The sequence below is a fragment of the Larus michahellis genome, chromosome 2 (assembly GCF_964199755.1).
Source record: "Larus michahellis chromosome 2, bLarMic1.1, whole genome shotgun sequence".
Lineage (NCBI taxonomy): Eukaryota > Metazoa > Chordata > Aves > Charadriiformes > Laridae > Larus > Larus michahellis.
The window spans coordinates 16,531,466-16,555,120 of NC_133897.1; the positions used below are offsets into that span (position 1 = coordinate 16,531,466).

General features: G+C 40.6%; 1 protein-coding gene across 4 annotated transcripts in view; it reads left to right on the forward strand.

Moving 5' to 3' along the window:
- Nucleotides 1–23,655, forward strand: part of NRP1 (neuropilin 1) — a 115,050-nt gene that overhangs the window by 66,171 nt on the left and 25,224 nt on the right. For all 4 annotated transcript variants that reach the window (XM_074574248.1, XM_074574249.1, XM_074574250.1 and 1 more), the window contains exons 8-10: nt 13,826–13,981; nt 16,877–17,021; nt 18,446–18,777. In XM_074574248.1, coding sequence (XP_074430349.1) covers nt 13,826–13,981; nt 16,877–17,021; nt 18,446–18,777 — 633 coding nt within the window. The remainder of the gene's footprint in view (nt 1–13,825; nt 13,982–16,876; nt 17,022–18,445; nt 18,778–23,655) is intronic.

Sequence of the window (23,655 nt, forward strand, 5' to 3'; positions counted from 1 at the left end):
CTCCAGATTGAATTTCTTCTTTAAAAAAACATTAATAAAGTCTGTGGATTTTCTAATATGAATGGAATAAAGATATGCAAGAGCCAAGGGCTGCCAAAAATGAGCATGAAGTTAGTTTATTGTCATATGGGATGTTATTACCTTCTCAACCTTAAGCTCAGCCAACTTGTTTATTACACTTACGTTTCACACACTTGACTACGCTTCAGTGTGAAATAGCATAATTTAAAATAAAAAATAAAAACAGCCCTTTAATTTAATCAAGAGCAGGGAACTGCCATTGCAACATAAGTCATTGTCCCTCATTAACGTATCCTTTCACAGGAAAAATAGTATAGTGTTTCCATTTCTGTAATCTGAACAACAAACATGTTAATAGGTATCAATTACCAGCCAGTTTCAGTACTCAGAACCAGTAAGAAGGCCAGTGCGAGGGTTTCACATCTGGTTTTAGTGAAACTGTTCCTGTCTGTGGTATTTAAAATTTAAAGAACTCCTGTTATTGTGCAATTGGGAATCCTAGGGGAGTACAATGTTAATGAAATCCATAACGTGCAGGGATTTTATGATTGCATTTTCAAGGCATTCCTTCAAAAGGGACGACTGATTTCTGCCATGGCAGCAGTAATTGTATTTTTACAGAGTAGATTTAATGTTTGCATCTAAGAACAGCGGTTACGTTTACACTCATCTGAAAAAGTAACATGCGAAATTTTTATATTTAGGGAACTTTTTGCGTCTTGTTTCTGAAGCCTTTGAGCAGGAGCCATGGGGCAAGCTTGTGCCTTGGGGACGCCCCGACGGGTGGTGGCCAACAGCCCCCTGGGGCAGGGCAGGGGCGGGGAGCTCCGGGAGGAGCACCCCAAGGCAGAGGTGCCACCAGCTGAAGACACTTGAGACCCATGTGTGTGTGGTTTTGCGGAGAGACTGATTGCCTATTACCAGGGTCACTGGGAACCTCTGCTATCATCAATCCTCATAACAGTGTGCATTTTCAAACCTGCAAGGAGCAACACCTTCTGGGTACTTTTGCTGCAGAATCTGTATGTTTTCTATCAAAATGTTTCTTCTAATGCATAGAACACAAATCTTTACACTCCCACGAAGCTGGATGGTAGTTTCTGGGTGGCACAATTTTTCTCTCATCCTGAAACACTGAGTGAGACCTCCAGCTTGCCCAGAAAGCAAAGTATGTTTGTTAATAACACGGGATCTTCAGTTCATATTATGGCCGGGGTTGGACAAAACCATAAATCCAGCTTTAAGAATCCTACTATCAGATCAAAACTTTGCAGCCATAAAACAAAAAAGCACTACTCTGGTATAAACACACTCTGCCAGTTCAAATTCATTCCAAAAAGGTTAACAGGAGGTTAACATAAATAGACATTATACTCTGGATTGGGTATTATCTGTCATTCTGCAGCTGACATACGGCCATATACTAAGATGAACTCCCTATTGTGTGTCCTGGCTAATATGACATAAATGGCTAATCCAGCCCAAATTTGTGCTGCGGGGTTTCTGAGCAGGGCACAGATGTGGTATCACATGGAAATGGCCAGAGTCAGAGGGTTGCAGAGGGACCAGGTCTGGTCGCTCCCTCTGGGCTCTGCCTGCCCACCTCCACCTCATCCCCCACCCATCCCTTTGGCACCTACGACTCTTGCAGAGTAATCCTCTAGACCGGGCAGCCCGAGGAATATCAGCTGATCTGGTGCACAGTTCTCCCTCGGCATCTTGCAGCATTTAGGGATCTGGAGAAAGGCCAGAGAGAGGTAAGAATAGGCCCCCGCAAGAAGCAACCTGGGAGATCCCCCTCGCCTCCACTGATTGAAATATCAGTTGTTTATTTAACATTAACTCTCCCGTTCAAGGAAAATATACTTCCATTGATTTAAAACACTTCTATGTATACACTACTTCTCCAGAATGAGAGGGACCTCTGAGGTGGAATTTTCCTTCCACATTTGTCTTCATTCCTTTACATTTGCAGTAACCTACGTTCTTCATTATTTGTTCCTTTGTAAGTGAAACCCAGAAGCATGCATTGCTGAGGTGAACTGGTATATAGATTAGTACAGATTTATTCCTGTAGCACTTCTGAAAATAATTGCAGTTCATCATTTGGTGTCTCGACCTTTCATCTGTGTCATAGCTTATTTCCTTATCAGGTATTCCCTTACAAATGTAGTCGGTATTTATATATGCTGCTGCACAGCACATTTGTTTCATTAACAGGTTTATTCTTACATCAGGCAGCTGTTTAGGTTGACTTTACCAAGCCAGCTTATCTAAATATTTCACATGAAAGCCCAAGGAAGTGCAAGTCAACAATGCCTGTTATTTTTATTCTTATTATTTCTGTTTCTTTTGGAGTTTGGTATCGCAGTGAAGTGCATCATATTACTGCACAGAATAACATGAAACCTGGGAAACCTCAGCCTCCCAGTTCTCCTAGCCTTTGAAGGACTGCCTGAGAGCTGAAGTTCAGAGGCTTTGTGGCAGGGCTTGCCCATCATTAGGGAGCACACTGACATGAAAGCACAAAATCTGTCAGTCCTTTGTCTTCTCTACCGCTTTAGAATACAAGTCATGTATTTGGTTCATGACATTTTACAGTTCATAACTGCACTCCAGAAATTACAAAAAGCAGAGTTAGCTTTGTGTGGAAAAGTGTTACAGTTATCTTACAGTCTTAACATACTTTGCACATGGGCAAAGAATGACAAAAGAATATTCCTTTCTGGAAATCACAGCCAGTACAGACTGTGACACAGCGCAGAACCGGGGTTAATTGACCCAGCAGGATACATTCGTACCTTTATTTACTGTGACATGCGAATAAATGGTAGAGTTTCACAAAGGCAAGTACTGAAATTAGACAAGAGGGAGAGGGAGAAATAAAAGGGCCCTACAAAGTATGAAGGTTTTTTTGATTATTCAAAGTGCTTTAAGAGCTATTTTAGTACCAGAAAGTTCCCAGCCATAGATTTATCACTCTGGGGAGGCTGAAGGGATGCTCAGAGAACTGTGCAAAACCATTGGCAGCCTTATTGCTCCAGAAGTGCAGGTGCAAAATGCAGTTTAGAAGAAAATTCTCTCTACCTCCCCCTGACATGTTTCAACATCAGCCCTAATGCAGAGGGGAGTCCTGCGTGGCTTCGAGCAATCCTGCATGCAACATATGGAGGAGCAGCAGAAGCGGAGCCCCTCCGAGCCTCCGCTACCAGCCTAATCATTATAATAGTTTCAGTTCTTTCAGGGGATCCATTATGCCGAGATCTGAGTAGTTTGTATATAACTCTGTAATTACCTATGCATCCACTTCCCAGTCCAGCCCTACATCCCCTCAACGGCTGTAAGACAGATGGCCCTTTAGAGCTGAGATAGCGAATTAAAAATGTGTCCAGCAAAAGCACTGATTCAGCATCTACTAAAATAATTTTGTAAATTTATCTCACTTTCACTGGCTGGTTCCAGGAGGCAAAGAAGTTAAAACCTTTAAAAATGTTTTTAAACTGAATACCACAGTTTGCTGGGTTTTTTTAAATCACATCTTTCTTTTCTGCTTTCTTTCACAGAAATTAAAGCCACTTAAAAACCTCTGTACAAAATTATTCTTCTCTTTTTTTTTTTCCATATTCACGTGTCTGGCTTTACTCAAAACATTTATTATTATTTGCTGGTTTTTCAAACTGCCATCAAGCCAAAAAATCAGTTGTTTGTGCCATTCTGCTTGGTAGGGGAGCTCTCTCCCAGCTGGCTTGCAGACCCTGCGGGGGCTGAGCAGCCTTGCCCACCCAGCTACCAGGCACTGCAACACATCTGCTCCACCGCAGCCAGGACTTTCTGCAGATGGGAAGGAAGGGATCTCAGAAGGAGATTTTTCGGAGTCCAGCAGAAATAAATTAGTCTACAAGACTAGGCAGGTGTCAAACTGCGGGTGAGGTAGAGCTCAAGGCTAGAAGTTCAGTGACTAAGGGTAGCGGCTCGAAACACAGGGTAGGAACGCACAGCTGAGGCATGTTATAATAAGCAGAGTTGTTACTGAGCTAAAGGTCCCTGTTCTCCCGGGGCCGACCCTCAGTTGGAGATGATAGGTGTACTGCTGAGTGCTTCACAGAGACGATTGTGCATTTTTATTCACTCTTTCCACACCTGCACAGTAGTATGAAGCTGAAGAGTTCATGAGTCCTATGGGCCCTTCCCCATCCCAGCATCCATGCTCCAGATTTTCTGTTGCTGAGCTACTATTTGCCTCCACTATCCTTGTGTCATCCTGCTTTTCTGTTCCACTTTCATTCTGTTCTGCCCATTAGGTGACATTTTCACAGCAGTAGCAAAATAGGTAAAGTAGAAAGATAAATGAGATTTCTTCCAAGTGGTAAATATGTGCCCTTCAGAAAGCAATTTGTCTTCTTCCCACAAAAAAAAAAAAAAGAAAAGGAAAAAAAAAGAAAGAAAAAAAAATGTATATTTCAACAGGCAAATACTTCCATTTTTGCTTTACCTCTGATATTTTCATTCAAGTTTTTAAAAGACTCATTAAAAAGGCATGAGTGAACTTCATGGCTGTTTGATAAACAAAACCTACTAGCAGAGAAAACGCAGTTGGCCAGACATTAAGCTAAGGTTTGATTCCTCTGTTTTCAGGAACTGGCTTCTCATCAGAGAAGCACTGTTTACACGTAACTTCCACCAGCCAGCTGTACCTGTGTAGTCTGCTCTTCCTCTTCGTTGCAGCCTCCTGTGTTGAGCACTTTAGGCCAAACCCATTTCTGGTGCGGATCCTCTGCAGCTGCTGAAAAGATCGATTTGTTCTATCACATATAAAACCAGGGTGTATTTTAACTGGTCTTATTTAGGGTATAGCTTATTGTACTATAGACTTAGGCAGCTTTCTGCCTGAATACAGAGAGGAGCAGGCTCCTCCATTGCAAATCCTATTTAATTCAAGCTCTGGGCTGAAGGGCTGACATAGCACAGAATAATTTTAAAATGCTCTTATCAGGCCATAAAAATTAACTGTCCATAGGAGTGTTCCCCCCTTTCATGATACGCTTAACTAAGAAAACACATCCTGTGTTTATTTTTAAAAGCCACACCGCTTAAAAATCAATAGCTTTGCTCTTTACATAGCTGGAGATAGGGCAACTTTTCAAGAGCCCAGGTGGGGCTACACAAACCAGGCACCATTCTTTGGTCAAGAAAACCCTGGGAATGTAATCCCCACGGCCGGAGTTTGAGCAGGCTTTGTCGAGAGAAGGGCAGAGCTGGAGTGCAACCAGTCTCACTGGTTTGCTTTAGCACCGGGGGGCAAGTTGTCTCAGTAGTCACTAGCCTGCACCATCACTTCTGCTGTCCCCCTTCCTCCTCCGAAGGAGGGGACAAGAGCACATCTTCCAAACCACAGCCTCGGAAGCATTTCATCTATGTGTGTGCATTTCCTCAGAGCTATGAGCGACGTACCAAGGAAAAAGCAAAATGATCTTTGCCTGTGTCGTCTTTGCCTCTCGTTTTTCACCATACATTTGCAGTACCCTCACCACACCGTCTAACTGCAGCTACTTGACATTTTTCTAGAAGGTAGCAGAAACTCATATTTTAAAAAAGCAGTGACTTGCTTGGTGACCCAGTAGTAAATTAAAATCATCATACACAATGCGTATGAAATAGAAAATCGAATTTTGGTGCAACAAAACTGACAGTTCCATTTAACAGAGAATAAATGAATGCAGACTCCTGTGGATGACTGACTGATTTAAAGAGACTGTGCCGATTTTCCAAGATGAGAAAGATGATCACAAGAAAATACATATAGTTCTATACAACACAGGTTATACGCCTGTTCCAATTGCCAGTGAAATTAGGTTTAAAAAGTATTAAATCATAGACACTGGCAGTTTTTCCCCATTTTGTTGCTATTTTTAATAGAAAAACCCAAAGCCTGAACTTTCAAGAATATCTGAGTGTAACAAATTCCAGTGATCTCAGTGAAACTTTCTCTGAACACAGTGATTGCACAGTCAGATCTATCTACACCATCAAGGTGTGCTGTCTGAGACAGGAGAGGTTTAATCCTGCATATTATATCATCCCCTCGCCGGCTTCCTACCCAATTAACGTAGGTATGCTGCCAAACAGGAAGAAGCAGAGGTTATTTCTGAGTGCTTACGTATGTGTAATATTGTAGCTAAATTCAAAAGACCAAAATGTATTATAAATCAAGCCCTGCTGCCTGTACCCTGTGATTCCAACAGGACAGCAGCTGGCAAAAAAATGCTACAGAAGAACTTTTTAGGCAAAAATTAGTGTTTTCCACCCAAAGCCCAGTTATTCACATGTGAAGCAGTCTGATAGAGAAGCTTTGGCTTACTTGTTTCCCATTTGTGCATTAGTTGCTCAGTACACTTGGGCGAAAAAAAAGTCCTACAATTATGTCCTTCTCTCAGAAAAGAGTGGTTCTGCAAGTATTGCTATAGAGTTTCCTTTTTCTATAGTTTCTAACACAAACTGGGGAAGGTTACATTCAAACTGCACTAAATAGTTGTCTTCATTCCAGATCAGAGGATTAAGCTCAGGTTTAAAATTAAATGTAAATTACAAATGAGTATTCAAAAAACGTTAATTAAAAGTATTACGTTCCTGACTCATTTATTGCTCAGCAAGGGTTCCTAAGTATCTTAGCTGGAGAAAGGGGCCATTCACATTCCTCCTTTTTTGACCAAGTCATTGTACATGTCTTAGGTTATCCATTTGCAAGTTAATGTAGTGCCGAAGCGAAGGTTCTCATTTTAAAGAAGTAATATTTCACAGCAAGATATGCTCCTGCAAGATGTAAAACAATCTTTTTCTAAAGCACTGGGAGTTAATCAGCCTTTCTCTTCATGGCTACAGGGAGGGTTCGAATGGCATAAGATGCTGATTACTTAGATCCCAGAGTCTATAGAAATCCCAATACGATTACATTTTCCTCCCTTTGTTATCAGAGTTTATTGTGTCTTGGTGTTCAGGTTTTAAGTAGTTTCCAAGTAAAAAAATAAATTAAGAAGAAGGTATTTTCTGAGTCTTCTGAATAACGATCGTGTTACATCAGAGCGCCACATGAATGCGTTAAGGTGGAGCTTGCAAATGAATAGCAGAAGGATCGTTCCCTATCACTGCATGTGCACTGGATGCGTTTCATACAACACAGCGCGCCCATTTCAGGGGAGCGTTGCATCGCCCTCGCTTTTAAACCAAACTCCTTCAAAGACTCGCACTAAAAATGTCACGCAGAGCTAATGTGTACCAGTGGCAATGCTTCTCCCGGCCCACTCGCAGCATTTCTCTTTCACATTTGATCTTTATAGTTTCCATACTGGAGCGATTTGGTTTGCTGAATTCTGGAAATGTCTCAAGTTGAAATGCTAGTGTATTAACCTGCTGTACTGAGTCTCTTTTGTTTCTCTTTACCAGAGTGCTGCTTGCCAATTTTTACAACTACAGCAGATTTTACTATTCAAACAGAACCAGATGGAACACCAGTTCAAAGAACATGTCAGAATTAAATATTTCTTTTTTAATTAGTTGCTTCTGATTTATGCAAAAAAAAATTAACATAAGAGTGGGAGAATGTGCCATGAATCCAGATGCAACACAGCCCACACAAGCATTATCTTTGCTCTGTCAGAGACACAGAGGCCTTTTCTTTCATTTTTTCTTGTCTTTTCTTTTTTTTTCTTTTTGTTTCTGGATTTCATTTTCCCTACACTTTCTGCGTCTTTCCTTCTTGAACCAGCCGCACAATGACGACTGAAGTTCTCTTATGTTTGTCAGTCATACTTTTTGATCATTATCTTAAATTTTCTCTTGTAGAAACTGGCTGATCTGCCTCTAAAAAAAATTACTGTACTCAATACTACAATCCTAGCCTTGGTATCTCAGTGTGACGGCATCCTTTGAGTCTATTCTTTGTTTTCAGTTGAGGGAATCTTTACACTTACGTTTTTTCTGCTGCAGAAATAGATTTGGGCAGAAGGTGAAGATTGTGAGGAATATTTCAACTGCTAAAGAAAGTTCATTTCCTCTTTGCTGCCAAGCATTCCTATTCCTTTGGCACGAATGTTTGCTCGTCTTCTCTTTCATGCTTCCCCATTTTTGCCAAGTCACATAAGCATCGGTTCAGTAAAGCACATGGACTAAGGACAGTCGTTAGGCACAGACTAGAAGTTGAGCATGTGATTAGCTGCTTTCTCTCCGGGGGCTTTCAGGATGTTGCTGTCAAGGTCAATGAGAAAGACTGAGAATCATAGACTTCAGTGACTCAGGAGAGATCTTACTAACAGCGATATTTTCTCCTCACTTTCTTCACGGAGCTGGCACAAATATCACAGAGAATTTTGCACAAAGATCTGAAATGGTTTACAGGCTTAACTATTTTGACTTAAACCCGGGATGAATATTTACTCCCTGTCATTAATCCAGGAGTTGTGCTTTTGCAATGACTACTCATTTCAAGGGCGAAGACTTCTGGATGTAATTTTCAAGCCAAATTAATGAAACTATTTTCAGAATTTCTACTACAGCCTGTGCCATTTTTACTTAGCATGACAGTCTTCTTTACTTAAAGCTCAATAAATAAAGGAATTAAGTGACAGTTATATATACATCATGGGAGAGCATGATTGGTCAAATCAGCAGCAATACCTAATAAAAAAGATTAACTCTTGCTTAATTAAATATTTGACAGGAGAACAGTGAAGCGTCACAACAGTTAATCTGACCCAGAGCACTGTATGCTATCTAGGGAAGTGACACAGTTCTCTAAAAATATTTACTTTGGTACACTGTGTCAAGTGATGGATTATACAGCTTTTCAAGCCACAAGAGATGCCCACAACAAAAAGCTTCCTGTTGTTAATCAAACTCCAGCACTTTGTCCTTTATTTTCTCAGGCTGTTGAACAGACCTACAGTAGGAGTGTTAAAAGCTGGTAAAACTGCTCCCTTGCTACAGCTCCCTCAATGACTGTATTTTATTTAGCAAGGCAGATTTTCATTCTGAAAATAAGGTCTTCCATCCTATGACATGGTTATGTATGACGACAGGAAGCAGCAATATTCATTTCAAGTCGTGCATCTTGTATGTTGTTCCTTATCCAGCGGTTTGCTAAGCTTTCCTACATGATATATTGTGCAGAGCTAAATGTTATTCTTTTTCCCTCTCCTCAACTGGTGTCTAATAAAATGCATATGCCACCCCTTGCATATCTATGTCTTAAAAATGTGTCACCCACCCACATTTTTTTGGAGACAGTAAGACAGCAATAAAAATGTTTTTCCTGGATGCTAAAAGATATTGCAGAATAAATAGAGAGGAAGTAATTCATATGTAGAAACAGCTAGCGTCTTGCAATATGCATTCACAGGAAAGAAATTGATTTTAGAAGTAGGAACAACTGGGGCTTTTTTTACATGAACATTTCTCTCCTGGAAAAAAATACACGCTTGAGATGTTCCTCGTTTCTTGTAAGTTAGGGGCCAATTCCTATAGGCAAGTCCGCTCCCACTCTTGTAGTTACCAATAAAGGCGGTCACATTGCAACACGGGCAATTATCAAAGGCTGTGGTTTTGGATAAGGCCCTAAGGCATCATTTTCCAGAAGAGATATGCTTTTTAATCTGAATGAAAGTGAGAAAAATTGTGAAAAAAAAGAACTAGCAACATACTGCAGTTAGTCAAAGCTGAAACTCTGGTCATGGAAATGAAATGTCAAGATTTCAGGTTTGGAGACAGCTGCCTGTCTCGGATCACAGCCATACAGCATGCAATAACTTAGAAAATCACTTGCATCCTCTAAAATAAATACCAGATGTTTGTTTATCATATGTGCAGAAAGTTAAACGTCAAATAATTACAGGGAAATGCATTTGATGTTCGTCTTCAAAAGTACCGTATTTCATCACCACTTCTCTCCACAGTTCATTTTAACGTGAAACACAAGTTCTTGAAACAAAAAGGCACAAGATGCCCAAAACAAAAAGCTAGTTGTTAAATATTTGTATTACTATCACAGCTGGAGGAGACTAGATCTGAGAAAAATGGGTTACCTCTGGTTACGTTAACACTTGGAGACATCTCTGGAGAGGACATACTAAGCTGACTGGAAATTACACAGACAGTTGGACTCTATAAACATAAGCCTCCAAAAAGCATGCAAACTCTGATCTGTTTGGTGACACAGCTGTACCAGAGCTGCTGTCCTTCACAATGGTTCCTCTGGACAGCATTGTACGGAAGAGCTGGGTCTTAGCACAGCTGCATCTTGGTACCTTCAGGCTCCAGTTGTTAATAGCACTTGATGTGGTTAAACGTCAACTCTGAGCAGTCCCTGTGACATTTAGAATGTGTATTTTATGCACAATTTTGCATTTTACAGAAGGTAAACTTTCAAAAGACATTGGAAAGCAAACAAAATACGTCACAAAGTGATTAATGAAGGTGAGCTTAACAGCCCCTTAAGATGTGTCATGCAGTTTCCAAGGTAGTCTTCTACATAATTTATTTCTATCACCTTACTTAGAGAAGAAGATTGGTACATTTACAGCTTGATTTACAAAGATACTTAGGCACCACAGAGGGGTGCTCAGTGTTGCAATTCCGTTTGTGCACACCTGGAGAGGAGCGTTTCCTCTCCAGAGGCCGCTGCAGAGACGTGTCAAAGGGAGGAAAATGCCTTAAGCTCTGCCTCTCTCCTGGACCTCTGCACTGACGCAGAGTTAGTACTAAAAACTCCAACTGTTCCACTTCTCCGCTGTTTAGCCCCACCTTCCTTGTTTGCACCGCTCCTTTCTCACAAAACACTGATGGAGAAAGGTTATTCTTTTTTCCTGTATCAGCTTGTGAGCAAACACCTCCCAGCATGCGGCAGGTCGGGGGTTACAGCTTGTTTTTGCGAGGGGTTTAAAGCTGTGGCACGCAGCTGAACACTCGACCCATCAGCTTCTAGGGCTCCAGGAGAGGACTGCTGTTGACATAGTTCCAGTTTTCAAGAAGCAAGTAAAGATTTGCTGATCCAGAGAGGGCACATCTATGTGAAGAGATGTTCTCCCTAACAAGAAGAGATACCTCCTGTACCGTATTATGTAGTTACTGGAGCCAGGGGCACTAATGAGGTTGCCTCTTCCCTACCTATAGGCAATAAATCAGAGGTCTTCGCAGAGCCTCTCCCAGTGAGCTGCTAACTTCTGGCAGGAGAATTTCTGCCTGCCTTTTGAATTCTGCCGGGTTTTAGGCATGAAGACAGATGTCTATATCATTTGTGTATCCCACTGGGCAGTGGGATAGATGCTGTAGGATATTCAGTGCCTCAGGAGTTAAGGGGGTGTATTGAATACCAACCAGCATTTGGGACCAAGCAAAATTTGGGGGCCTGAAGTTCTTTGACGGGACAAGCCTGAGTCACCTGAACGGTCAGTGACTGGTAGCTGCAATTGTTAGCTCAGGCATCAACTAATCAAACCTTCTCCTAAGGCCCCGATATTAAATTTTAACTTGGCTTCAAATGCCTAGAACTCTTGTAATAGGCCATTGCTTGACTTTATTCACAATGAAGTACTTACTGTATATTAAAAAGCCCCTACTAGAATCATTTCAAATCAGTTGGAACGGTGCAGGCTTGGGACCCTAATCATTTCAAAACTGAAGAGCTGTTTCAGATTGTAAGAGAAGCAGATCATTTAAATAACTTAGCTCTGCACTCCCTCAGACTTCCAGATTTTCAAGTGCACTTCAGCCTGGAAGTGAATGTGGTATTGGACATAACTCCGTGCAGCACACTTTACAATCAGCGGAGTACAGTTTGGAGAGCATTTGAAGTTAGGCTGAGATTGCTCAGCGCAATGATGCCCAGATTCCCCCATTAACTTTCAGATTGCAACAATCTAACATCTGAGACTCTCCAGTTACTTTAAATCACTTGATTGTTTTTGTAAGGCGGTGCTGGGATTTTTTTTTTTTTAAGACTGGATTTTTTTTATCAGGACAAAACAAAATGTTACAGTATTTCACCCCTAAAGACAAGGGCTGAAATGTTACATATGGACTTTACCAGCCTTAAAAACTGGGGCAGGGGCTTTGCCCTGAAAGCTCGTTCTATCTGTCACGCACAAGGCCGCTATTCTTGTGTTGGAAGACTTCAAAATGCCTTGCCTATGACATGGGCATTGAGAGAGCAGCCAGCCTGTCCTCAATAGCACTTCCTTCAGCCTTTTGAGAGAGAATGCAGAGTATGTTGATTTAACCGCTCCAGCGCCTTTGGATATATGACATACATCCAGGAAAAAGGATGCCTGTGGGACACAGGGGACATATATTCTGCATCCTGTGTACTTTGGAAATAATGAAAAAGCCTGAGACATTCATGGGACATTCACTTGAGAAGGGTTAATTCAACCTATTATTATCCTACTAAAGTCTGGACAACTGACGTTTAGGGGAATAAATTACTCTGATTAATATATTGTGAATAATGTCGTTTTATATTCAAATTAAATGGTTTGCTCTAGGAAACAAATAGAAGGTTCTAGCCGCAGAGAAAAAGGGTGATGAAATTGATTTCAATTGGTTTGTTGTTATGGCTAAAGAAAGGCTGGGAGGAAATGGCAGGTGTTTCAAAGCTGTGGTCACCAACCTGGCTGTGAGAAAGCTTTGTGCCGATTTCAGCCATTTGGCAGCTGGGCTTGTGCACCGGGACGAAGGTTTCTTTTGCCAGTAGAACTGACTTGAGTAGCCGCAGTCCTGCACCCTACATCATCCTCCCAACCATGCCGATACTTCTTCTGTGATGCCACATGATGAACTAGATGAGGAAGCAGATCTGGATGACAAATAAATAGCTGGGGGAGAGGAAGGTTAACACAAATCACTTGTCCATTTGGTTGCAATATAACTTCATGAGAGAGGGAGAAAGGGAGAGAATGAGTGTAGAAGAGAGAAGGCCTCTAACGTGCATTTATGTGCACACCATAGCATTCATTTCCCCAGCAAGTTCAAAATGCCATTATTTTCTAATGATTAAAGTTTACTATGTTTGGCAGTTGGAACAGAATTATTGCACTTGTGATAATGCTTCTTTCTGTTTTCTTCAAATACGTCATACGGTACAAGCAACTCATTTACCTTTTTCCCAACAAAATCACACAGTGATTCATAATTATCTTGTGAATAACTAATACACCACGGGATTCTATTCTCCCCTTCTGTTTGCAAGTGGTGAGCTCCTGGGTTTTTGCAGAATTCTTGTCATCATTCCCTAAGTGCGCAACTTTGATACTGTACTATTAAATTTCATGCCGTTTCTAACACTGCAGTCCTCAGGGTTGTTCAGTTCTCACCGCGTGACTCTCCTCTGTATTGACAATGCCTTGCAGCTTTGTGTCCTCAGCGAATTTCATTAGAATCTACGCAAGGTAGTTCATGAAAGTATTAAGTAACATTGTTCACCAGACTGCTCCTTGAGGACAGTAACTTCTCTGCAGTCTGGTGGTTCCCACTCCCACTGATGGGGTCTCTGGTTCCTCCCCCGTAGAGGAAAGATAATTCTCTGGCATGTAAATAGCCCTTCTGGCTAATTAGGCACATGTTCCCATCTCCTGCGATGACACTGTTTACAGAAGAGGAGATTATTGCTATGTTATTATCAACAATATGTTGCAATTTCCTTTATATAAAATCCTTCTTATCTTTGTAAAACATGGCGGGGTGGAGGGGGTGTCACCTCTGCATTACTGTTATGCTCTGAACTGATTGTCCTCACGTCCCAATTCCTTCCTTACCACAGGTAGATTTAGGCCTTCTCCGCTTTGTTTCTGGAATTGGGACCCAAGGAGCCATCTCAAAAGAAACAAAGAAAGAATATTACCTGAAAACATACCGCGTTGATGTCAGCTCCAATGGAGAGGACTGGATTACACTGAAAGAAGGAAACAAGCCTGTTGTAAGTCTTTTCTCTTTTACCTCTCTTCGGCCATGAAATAGGCTGTTGAACTGTCTAGTTACTCTCAGTTGTTAAAAAAAAAAAAAAAAAAAAGAGAGGAAATAAGGTATCACAGGTTTAATCAGTATAATCAAGGCTTAAAATATCCCAAATCCAAAAGATAGGTATTGTCTCAGTAGTAATGGGCCACAGAAATTGTTTATCCAAAGCCTAGAGTAGCTGAAAAGGGTGCAAGGTGCTGCCCCACCTGTTGTACCCACAGTGTTTGAGTGGTTTGGGTCTTTTCCCTGAAGTGTGTTGCTGTTTCCCAGTTTGCTGGAGATCTTCTATGTGACCTCAAGAAAAACTTATGGGGAACCTTTTAAAAAATAACGTAGGTCCCATATCAGCAGTGAAGCTCTGGATATGCAGTGTGTCAGCGCCTCAGCTCCTTGTGCATAGCCGTGCTGTCTGGCAGGAGTGCTGGCAAGTCACTAGTAGTTTGTTAGACTTCCAACCATCTCAGTGACAGGGTACATGCAGACAGATAATTAGGCACATCTTTCCATCCTTATAGATTTTTATCACCTTTCCATTTATCGCAAGATTTCCTCTCTGTGACCTCCCAATGAAACAGCTTTAGACACTCATAAGAAAAAACCTTCATTATCCGCTACCATGAGCATAAAGCTCGTTACTGAGAAGTCAATTCTGCTCCAGCTCTCACATGAATAGTCCCAGTGAGGCTGTGCCTCCCTTCCCACCTCACTCAGGATGTGCCCGGGAGCAGCATCCCCAGAGGCTGCCGGGGGCTGATGCAACTGGAAATGTTCTGCGGTACCTCCCTTCAAAATAGCCTTTTTGTGACCCTTTTGTGAAGACCCAGAAGAGCTGTGTAATATTAAACTCTATCAGTGTAACCATATCTAGCTCTAAATATTTGGTTACTGGTTTGTCCCTGATTCATCTGTAAGTGCTATGCCAAGACCACTACATTTATCTAATCAAAATGGTAGCAGTGTTTAACACATACATCTTTCTTCTCTGAAGCACTTTGTGAAACAATAAAAAATGAATCCCGAAAGCTGCTCTTTGACAGGCATTATCCTGGTTCCAAGAAGGAACTTTAGAAGGTCAAATGCCACAATGTGGGCACTGTGTAATGATATATAAAGGTACAATAACTGACTCACCCAAAGTCACAAGAGGAGCCAGCGCTGTGGCTGGTACGAGGCACAGGGTTTCCTGGCTCTGGTTCCTGTAATCTGAACAAATGCCTCTTTCAAAATCAGACCATGCCTGATTTTCATTACCAGCTTCAATTTGTAAACTCTCCAAGAGTATATTTTACATGAGTTTCTATTGTACATGCTGTCCTTCATTATGAGAACACTTCTTAAACCTGTGTTATTTGTTCAAAGGGTTTATAAAAAAATCAGGTTTCTAAAATGGCAATATTTTGCTGTTGATCAGAACAAGAAAAAACTGCACGCAAGTCTCCCTCTGATATTGTTTTTCAAATGAAAAGTTAAGGAGACTTGGCTACTGAAGGAACAACAAAAGTAGGTAGCCGCAGATCTCTTCAAGGCAGCCCGAGACGGGCGTTGCACTAACCACGTGTAAGGAGTTGGGCACTTTTGAGAAAGATTCCTTTTCTCTGTGAGATGCAGACCTTGAGAAAACTACACAGGTCCTCCAGGAGAAAAAAAAAGTTGCTGAAAAGAAACGTAGCTCCATTTAAAATCTCTTGCTAGATATGAAACTCCTATATTAAATTACTTGAGATGTAACTGAGCCTAATGAGTTGACAGCTGTGCGCTGCTGGCCTCCGCTCCAAATTAGTGCAGTTATTGCAAGTAACAAACAGGAAAGCAGACACTGTATGTAAGAAAAGGGAGAATCTCCCATAAAAGGAGAGGGGTTTGTATCCATGGAAAACAACAGGAAATTGGTCCTCTCTACGTGAGGAAGAAGCAGGAAACTGAATCACCTTCTTTGCACTAGAACACTGCAAGGTTTCGGCTCTGCTAGGAAGGAGCGCGGCTGCAGGATCCTCAACATGAAAGCACAGCACAATCCTGTCCCTTCTTGTGGAAGTCTCATTGTTCATCTAATTTGACTGTTAGCCTCAGGGGACGCAGAGAAAATCTTAGAGCATGCTATATAGATTTTAAATAGACTTCCATCTCAGTATGCAAGGAGAAAGAAAGTCTGAGTACTTGTTAAAAAGGATTTAAAAGCAGAATGTTAACAAAGCAAGGCTTGCACGATACACTCTGCAAAACTCCTAAGGCCAAGGACAGCAAAACATTATATGTTTTTATCCTAACGCCACACAGGATTTGTATGTGGTCTAATTGAAATCCAAATCTTTAATTTGGGCCTGAGGTTCTGTAGCTTTTTGCATCATTTTGCAAGTGTACGAGGAATAAAACTGCCCTAATGGGGCATTGAGGGATTCTTCCGGGACACGGCAGTCCTTGGGTGACAAAGGCCAGTGTATGTCACTCCTATATGTGTGCGTATAGATCTGGGCATTAGGAACACCTCAAAATAGTCAGGGAGTGGAGAGACCCTTGTTGCACTCAGGTGAGCTCCTGCTCTCAATATGGCCCTGAGCTCTCCTGGTCTGCTCTGCAGCATTGTGGTGTGTTATGGGACTCTGCTGGTGGCAAGTATTTTTTAGTATCATTGAACACCTTACATCTTCTTTTTTCCTCCTCAAGGAAAGCTCATCTGTCTGCAAAAATAGTGCTAGGAGTTTAATGAAATAGTTCCCCATGCAAGTCTTTTGTCTCACCGTCCCCCTGCAAATAGCCCTGGTTAGACCTTGTATCGTAACTACTGTAAAACAGATTTATAAACACCATTTGAGAGAAAGCCTAACAAATATATACTTTTTCTTTCCACACAAAGGTGTTTCAAGGGAATAGCAATCCCACTGAGGTTGTTTACAGACCTTTTGCCAAACCAGTTTTAACACGGTTTGTGCGAATTAGACCTGTGTCTTGGGAAAATGGAGTATCGCTGAGATTTGAAGTTTATGGCTGCAAGATAACAGGTAGGTCTTGGGAAGGATTTTAAAACCAAGGGGATTTATTGTGCCTGTACTGTGGTTTTTATTTTTATGAGTGAAATGCATCTTCACGATTTCCACTGTGATCCGAATATAGAAATGTTAAGAAAATAAAAGAAAATAAAACAAGACAGCTCAAACACCCAGTGATATCTGAGTGTTGTTCTGGCATTATCTTTTAGGTGCTCAGCTTTAAGAAGTGAAAAAAAAAAAAAGGTTTAATTACTTTTCTTGCAATTATTTTACAGTTCCATGCAAAATACCTGAGACACACAGATCTTGCTTTTCCTTCCTAACCCTCCAGTCCCTCTCTTTCATGCTTGCTATTTGTAGTCAGTTCTCAGCAGACTTCCCAAGGAACAAACATATATAACTAGGTTTAAAAGTATTGCAAGGTCATCTGAAGCCTGTTCAAGCAACTGGACATATACAGTCAGTTGACTGATAGATCCGTATTGGAATGTAATTCCTTTATATCACACAGTTACCTACCAAAAGAACTATCCAAAGCACTTTCTGAAGTAACGGCAAAAGACATTCATTTGCATCAAAATACTATCTTGGGGTGGGGGGGGAAGCTGATTTTTCTAAAAAAATACCTAGAGACATTTTATAGCACTTAATGCAGTTCATTGACGCTAAAGTTTAATAGTTCTAGGGATATATTTTTTTTCTCCTTAAGGTGTTTCTTTGGTCTCGAAAATGTTTCTCAGGACTCGTTCCCATACAGCAGGAAAATACTATTACTGATTACTGTCTTACAGAATTCCAGGTTATTCTATGAAATCTTTTCAGATTAAATGAAAGTAATATCAGCAGAACTGCTTTTACATTATGTATTGGAAATTTTTATTCCTTGTTAGCAGCTTTTCCTACTTCTAATTTATATTTATCTGGGACCATAAAAAAAGCAACTATTTAGCTTCTGTGACATTTGACAAAGCCCGAGAGAGCAAAGAAATGCAATAGGAAAATCTCAAGTACAGCAATAAATTAAGTTTTATAGAATGTATAAAAGATTTACATTTCCAATGTCACCAACATTAAGTAATCTGCAACCAAGTTTTGGCTGATTTTGGAAGTTTTCTCTAGGGAAATATTCACAAATTCAGATGTGACCCTGCACTCCTTGCCTTAGCAAGAAGAATAGAAAACAAGAATAGAATAGGATTTTCTGATCCTTTTGGTTCCCATCAAGCCAGAAATACTTGTAGTATTTTGGTACTTCCTGCCAAAACTAGGATGTGCAGGTTTGAACAAATGAAAATTATATACAAATCCAAAGAGATTATTTTGGATATAAGAAAGAAATAAGTACTTGCTTTTTCTAGTTGAATTGACTGGTATGTCCTGTTTCTGTTTTGGTGCTTGTTCAGATTAACTATTTTTATTTTTTCTTTTCTCCATAGATTATCCTTGCTCTGGGATGCTGGGTATGGTGTCTGGGCTCATTTCTGACTCTCAGATTACTGCATCTACTCAAGTTGATCGAAACTGGATCCCAGAAAATGCTCGCCTCATAACAAGCCGTTCAGGTTGGGCACTGCCACCAACTACTCATCCATATACGAATGAATGGCTTCAAATAGACCTTGGTGAAGAAAAAATAGTGAGGGGCATAATTGTCCAAGGAGGCAAGCACCGAGAAAACAAAGTGTTCATGAAAAAATTCAAAATCGGCTACAGCAACAACGGATCAGATTGGAAAATGATCATGGATTCCAGCAAGAAAAAGATAAAGGTAAGGAGGAAAGCTCTGCACTAAAAAAAAAAAATTGCATTAAAAAAAATGTTTGCATTAAATTTATAGGCATCTATCTCTGACCTTAGAAGTGGCACACAGTTGGGATGAAGCCAAGGACTCCTAGGGCAGCAACCCTGAAGGGATGCTGTAGGAACTGTCTGAGGGCAGGCGCTGGCTGTAGGACATTCACCTGTCTCTGCAGCAAAGGTTTTGTTTATTCAACAGCTAGATCAGACTTGATTTCTGACAAGGGTGGTGTGCCTCTGTGGCCCGTAGGTTACTGCAAAATCCCATGCAACGGTGATATACAACACTGCCAAAAAAGTAGAATTTCCTCTGCAGTTTTTCCACTGACAGTGAACAAACCAATTTGAGACACTGAATTACTTTCCTTTTGCTTCTTTTTTGTCTGAGCTGTAGATTGAGAATGGTGTTATTTAACTCAGTGGGGTACCTGTTGGACTTCTGAGCTGCCTGTAGGCTGCTTTGAGAGCTTTACAGGCTCTCTGTAATGGTCTGATCCAAGTCCCTCTGAAAGACAGTGATGGAGTTATCCCATCCCACGTGAAAAGTACTATTCCACTGTCACAGGCAAAGTGTCTTGGAGGTTGCTTGGCCATAAAGGGCAGCTGGTTCATAGGTTCAAACCGAAACTGGAAGAAATTTACAGAGGAGGGCCAAATGAATTGGGTTGGGTTAGACACCAAGGGTTAGACACCAAGGAAAAGAAAATGAATGTGGCCCAGAAAAGTTTCTGGGAATATACCTGTTTTTGTTTGTCTTTAAATGTATGCTTTTCAGGACATAAATTGCACTGAGTGTTTAGCTTATTTACCCCAAATCCCATCCGTTAAGTCTTCCATCCCATTTTGCTATTGTTTCTCACAAAGTGCCTTTTTGCCTCAAAAAGCACAACCCTTTTTTTAGTCCTCCTGCCCTGTTCCTCAAGGAAAGCAGTGGGGGCACAGTCCTGTTCACGAACTGGTGTTGCAGTACCGGGATGATCAAGGAACCATATACCAAAATATGACCTCAAAAGGCAAATCAGTGCGGTGCTTGGCAGATGGGAATCCTGAGAGTTGCTCCGTATCTCATCTGCGTTAGTCTGAAAATTAGATGTAAAAGCTGTTTTGCTATATATACTCATCCATTGGACAAACCTGTGTTTCCTTAAAGGAAAAGCTGAGTGGGCCCGTGGATGTAGCTTTTCCAGGCACATTTGGTAAATATTGGACTTCATTCTCTCCTGTTTTAATCTCACTGAATATGTCTGCATTTTCTCACTTCTCATCACTTTTCATCATTTGTTTGGGGGATTAAAACTAAATGAATTCAGCCTTTGCAGTCAGCTCCTTTCTCTTGTTACCATGAGTTTTGACTTCATCATAAAGTGTGAAGAGAGTGTAAATCAACAATGGGATCTAACCATTTTCTTTCTAAAATAGATGTTGTTTTGACATGTACTTCTACACTGTGGCTCAACGAGGGAAAAAAATAATGCCATATGCTTTCAAAGCAGTGCGCCGTCTGCTGCATGGCTTTCTGTTTTCTAATACAAGCACTTGCCATCATTGTCAGAAGTTAGCAGTTTGACAAGAAAACTAGTGCGCTAACTAACGCACTGAGCCCATCCTCAGCTTTCATCCAGAAATTAACTTTCAAGATTAATGGAATGGAGAGGGCTGGAATGCAAATCTCTTGTGGCATAATTATAATCCTTCCCAAAAATTCAAGACATTTAAAAAAATTCCTTCCAAAGCACAAGTTTTCTTTAAAGAGAGTCAGATAAATCCCATGATTTGGGAGTCTGAGGGATTTAAAATGTTAATACTGGAATGTAGTATTTTTAAATGTAAGTGGAGCTGGATGGGACAGCATGCTATAATGAGTCACAGCAGGAATGTGGATTAGAAACAGCCCTGTTGTATGAAATGAAACACATCGTTTCACTTGGTTAAAGTCTTGACTTTCAATAAACAAACAACTGCATTTCAGGAAAAGAAAGAGCAGTGACAAGCTAAATATAACAACAAAATATGTCCAAAGGATGAAACATCACCTTGTTTCTCAACATGATCTTGTCATCCGTGCCTGCAGCTCCTTTCACTAGGACTACCATAACTCCTTCCTTTTTGGCTGACCCAGTTTCTGCTATTTTTGAATGTGCGGACTTTTCCCCCTTTAGTCTAGCTCAAGCACTCAAAGGAGTGCACATCACAAATCCTCAAATGACCACACAGAACGCCATTTTCATTTCAAGATCCAACTTGTATTTCTTGTCCGTAGTCTTACTCGAGCTTACTCCATAAAGTCATCTTTCTCTTTCATACTTCTTTCCTCCTTCCCCTTTTTTGAGGTTTTTTACACCTCCTCTCATAATTTCTGGTACAAGAAACTTCTGGATATCCTGTCATTTGGAACAACCTTTGTAAATTTTTCTGCAATGCTTATTTTGCTTTTAAAAGATATTAGGAAGAATTGTTTTCCTCTCACCAGTTTAGCTTCTTTTTTGTTTAGGTATTATTTATTATAATTTTTCTTTGTAATGAAGTAAAGCAATTTGTGACATCGCCTGTATAAAAGACACTCACAAGGTGAAGTTTTACTGTATATTCCTCTCTCCTCCCCCACAAAGAATATCGGTACGTGTTTTAAATGAACAGTCAAAATTGAATCACAGGCAGCTCTGCACTACAAAGGACAATGATTCAATATAATTATGATTCAATATAATTCTAGATGCCTATTGAATTCTAATGTCTATGTGTCAGTACTCCAGTACTGATGTCTTTTATAAAACAGTTTTCATTATTATATGTTGCTATTAAGACTACTATTAAAAAGGAAGCAAGGATTCCTCAGATACATGTGTCTGTCTACTTCTTACACATAAAATGGCATTCATTCTTTCTCATACGGTAGGTAGCTTTTCTGATCATTTGCACTATATTGCTATTCAAATATAATAATATGTAATTCCATGTTAATTAGATCTGACAAGCCATCTACATGTGAATTCCTGACAACTGTCTTCCAAGCACTGGCAGAACAGCAGGTCAGCCAGTGCCCCTTGAAGCCACCTTGGAGGTACAATCTCCCCTAGGAAGCAGGAGCAGATGCATTAACATTGAAATTATTTTTTTAATTTAGTTGGTTATAGCCTCCAATCATCATCAGCTTTTGAGACTGGCACTCTATCCATCGGCCAGGAAGGGTTGTAGACCATTGGTTCATAATAGAATCATAGAATTGCCTAGGTTGGAAAGGACCTTTCAGATCATTGAGTCCAACCATCAACCAAACACTGACAAAAACCATTACTAAACCATATCTCTAAGCACTATGTCTACCTGTCTTTTAAATACCTCCAGGGATGGTGCCTCTACCACTTCCCTGGGCAGCCTGTTCCAATGCTTGATAACCCTTTCAGTGTAAAAATTTTTCCTAATATCCATCCTAAACCTTCCCTGGCACAACTTAAGGCCGTTTCCTCTTGTCCTATCGCCTGTTAGCAACCCTCACCTCTCTACAACCTCCTCTCAGGGAGTTGTAGAGAGCGATAAGGTCTCCCCTTAAGGTTCCCCCTGCCCTGTGGGGAAACCTGGGGTGCACAACACGAGGTATACAGTAAAAAAAACCAAGGCTTTTAGGACTGCACTGAAAATACAAGTAGCAATCAGGTTTACCTATACTGGTTTTGTGCCTTGGGAAATGCAGCCTGCTTTTCCCATGGCCTCTTTTTTCTCTGCCCCAGATCAATAGGAGGAGTTCATTGTGGGCTGGGTTTTGTTCTCATCCAAAATGAAGGGCATCTGGTGTCTTCTTCCTGAAGAAGGCTACAGGCTTTGCAGCTATGAGTTGGAAGTATCTTTATAATAGCACTTCTAATCCCAAATTTGAACACTAGTTCAAAGAAGATGTTTTTTAATGTTTTACCCTTTAACTAGTTCATAGAAAAGAAGAGATTGAAATGCTTTATTCCTACTTCTTGTTATATAAATTTTCATAATTTGTACTTTAGAGTGTTCTGTACATGATATTCCGAAGTAATTTGTTACCGTGAAATAGGGTAAAAATAACTCCTTTTGCCTGTCTTGGGTTATAAAGTCTTCATGGCAAGGACTGTTTCTTTCCGCAGTTAATTCATTCCAAGGTCCGATCATCTCCGTGGAGGTACCTGAGGTGTTGCTATAAGTACAAATTGTAACTTGTTCTATATGCAAAAGATCACTGACAAGAGAAGCTGAAGGTATCAAACAAATAGCATTGAGAGCTGCTTTATGGCTGAAGAACTCTGAGTGCAACTCAGAGAAGAGATTTTTGTCTGAAATGTACATTTGCTGACCTGCCTTGCCCGTTGGATTATATTGCGGTTTTGTCGGGAAGCAGCTTTCTTCTTTCTTTCTTTCTTTTTATTCTTATTCAATAGCAGGCTCACTGGAAGAACTCTTGCAGCTACTGTTCCTGGAGTTTAATTTATGCCTTTTGAAATAGCTACAACTTGTGAAACTCTGTCACTGGGGGAAATCAGATTGAAATTTTCTCTTGAATAGTCGGATTATTATTGTAACCACTTAAAAGGTGACAGGATCTTCACCTCAGCCATTTTTTTTCCCTGAGAAGTGTTGAAAATGTCACCCAGTTAAACCCCAGATCAGAGTGTCATTTAAAAACATGTCTCATTAAACACTCAGCTCTTGTTATGACCCTGACGGATTGGTTGCTACTGAGTTTATGAAAAATGAAATGCATTACTTTTCCGAGAACCTTTAACTATGTATTTTCCATTCTCATTTAGGACAGGAATGCCTGACACTTATTAAGCAGTTAGAATCTGGCCTGCTGCTCATCTAATTCAAAGACTAGAGAATGAAG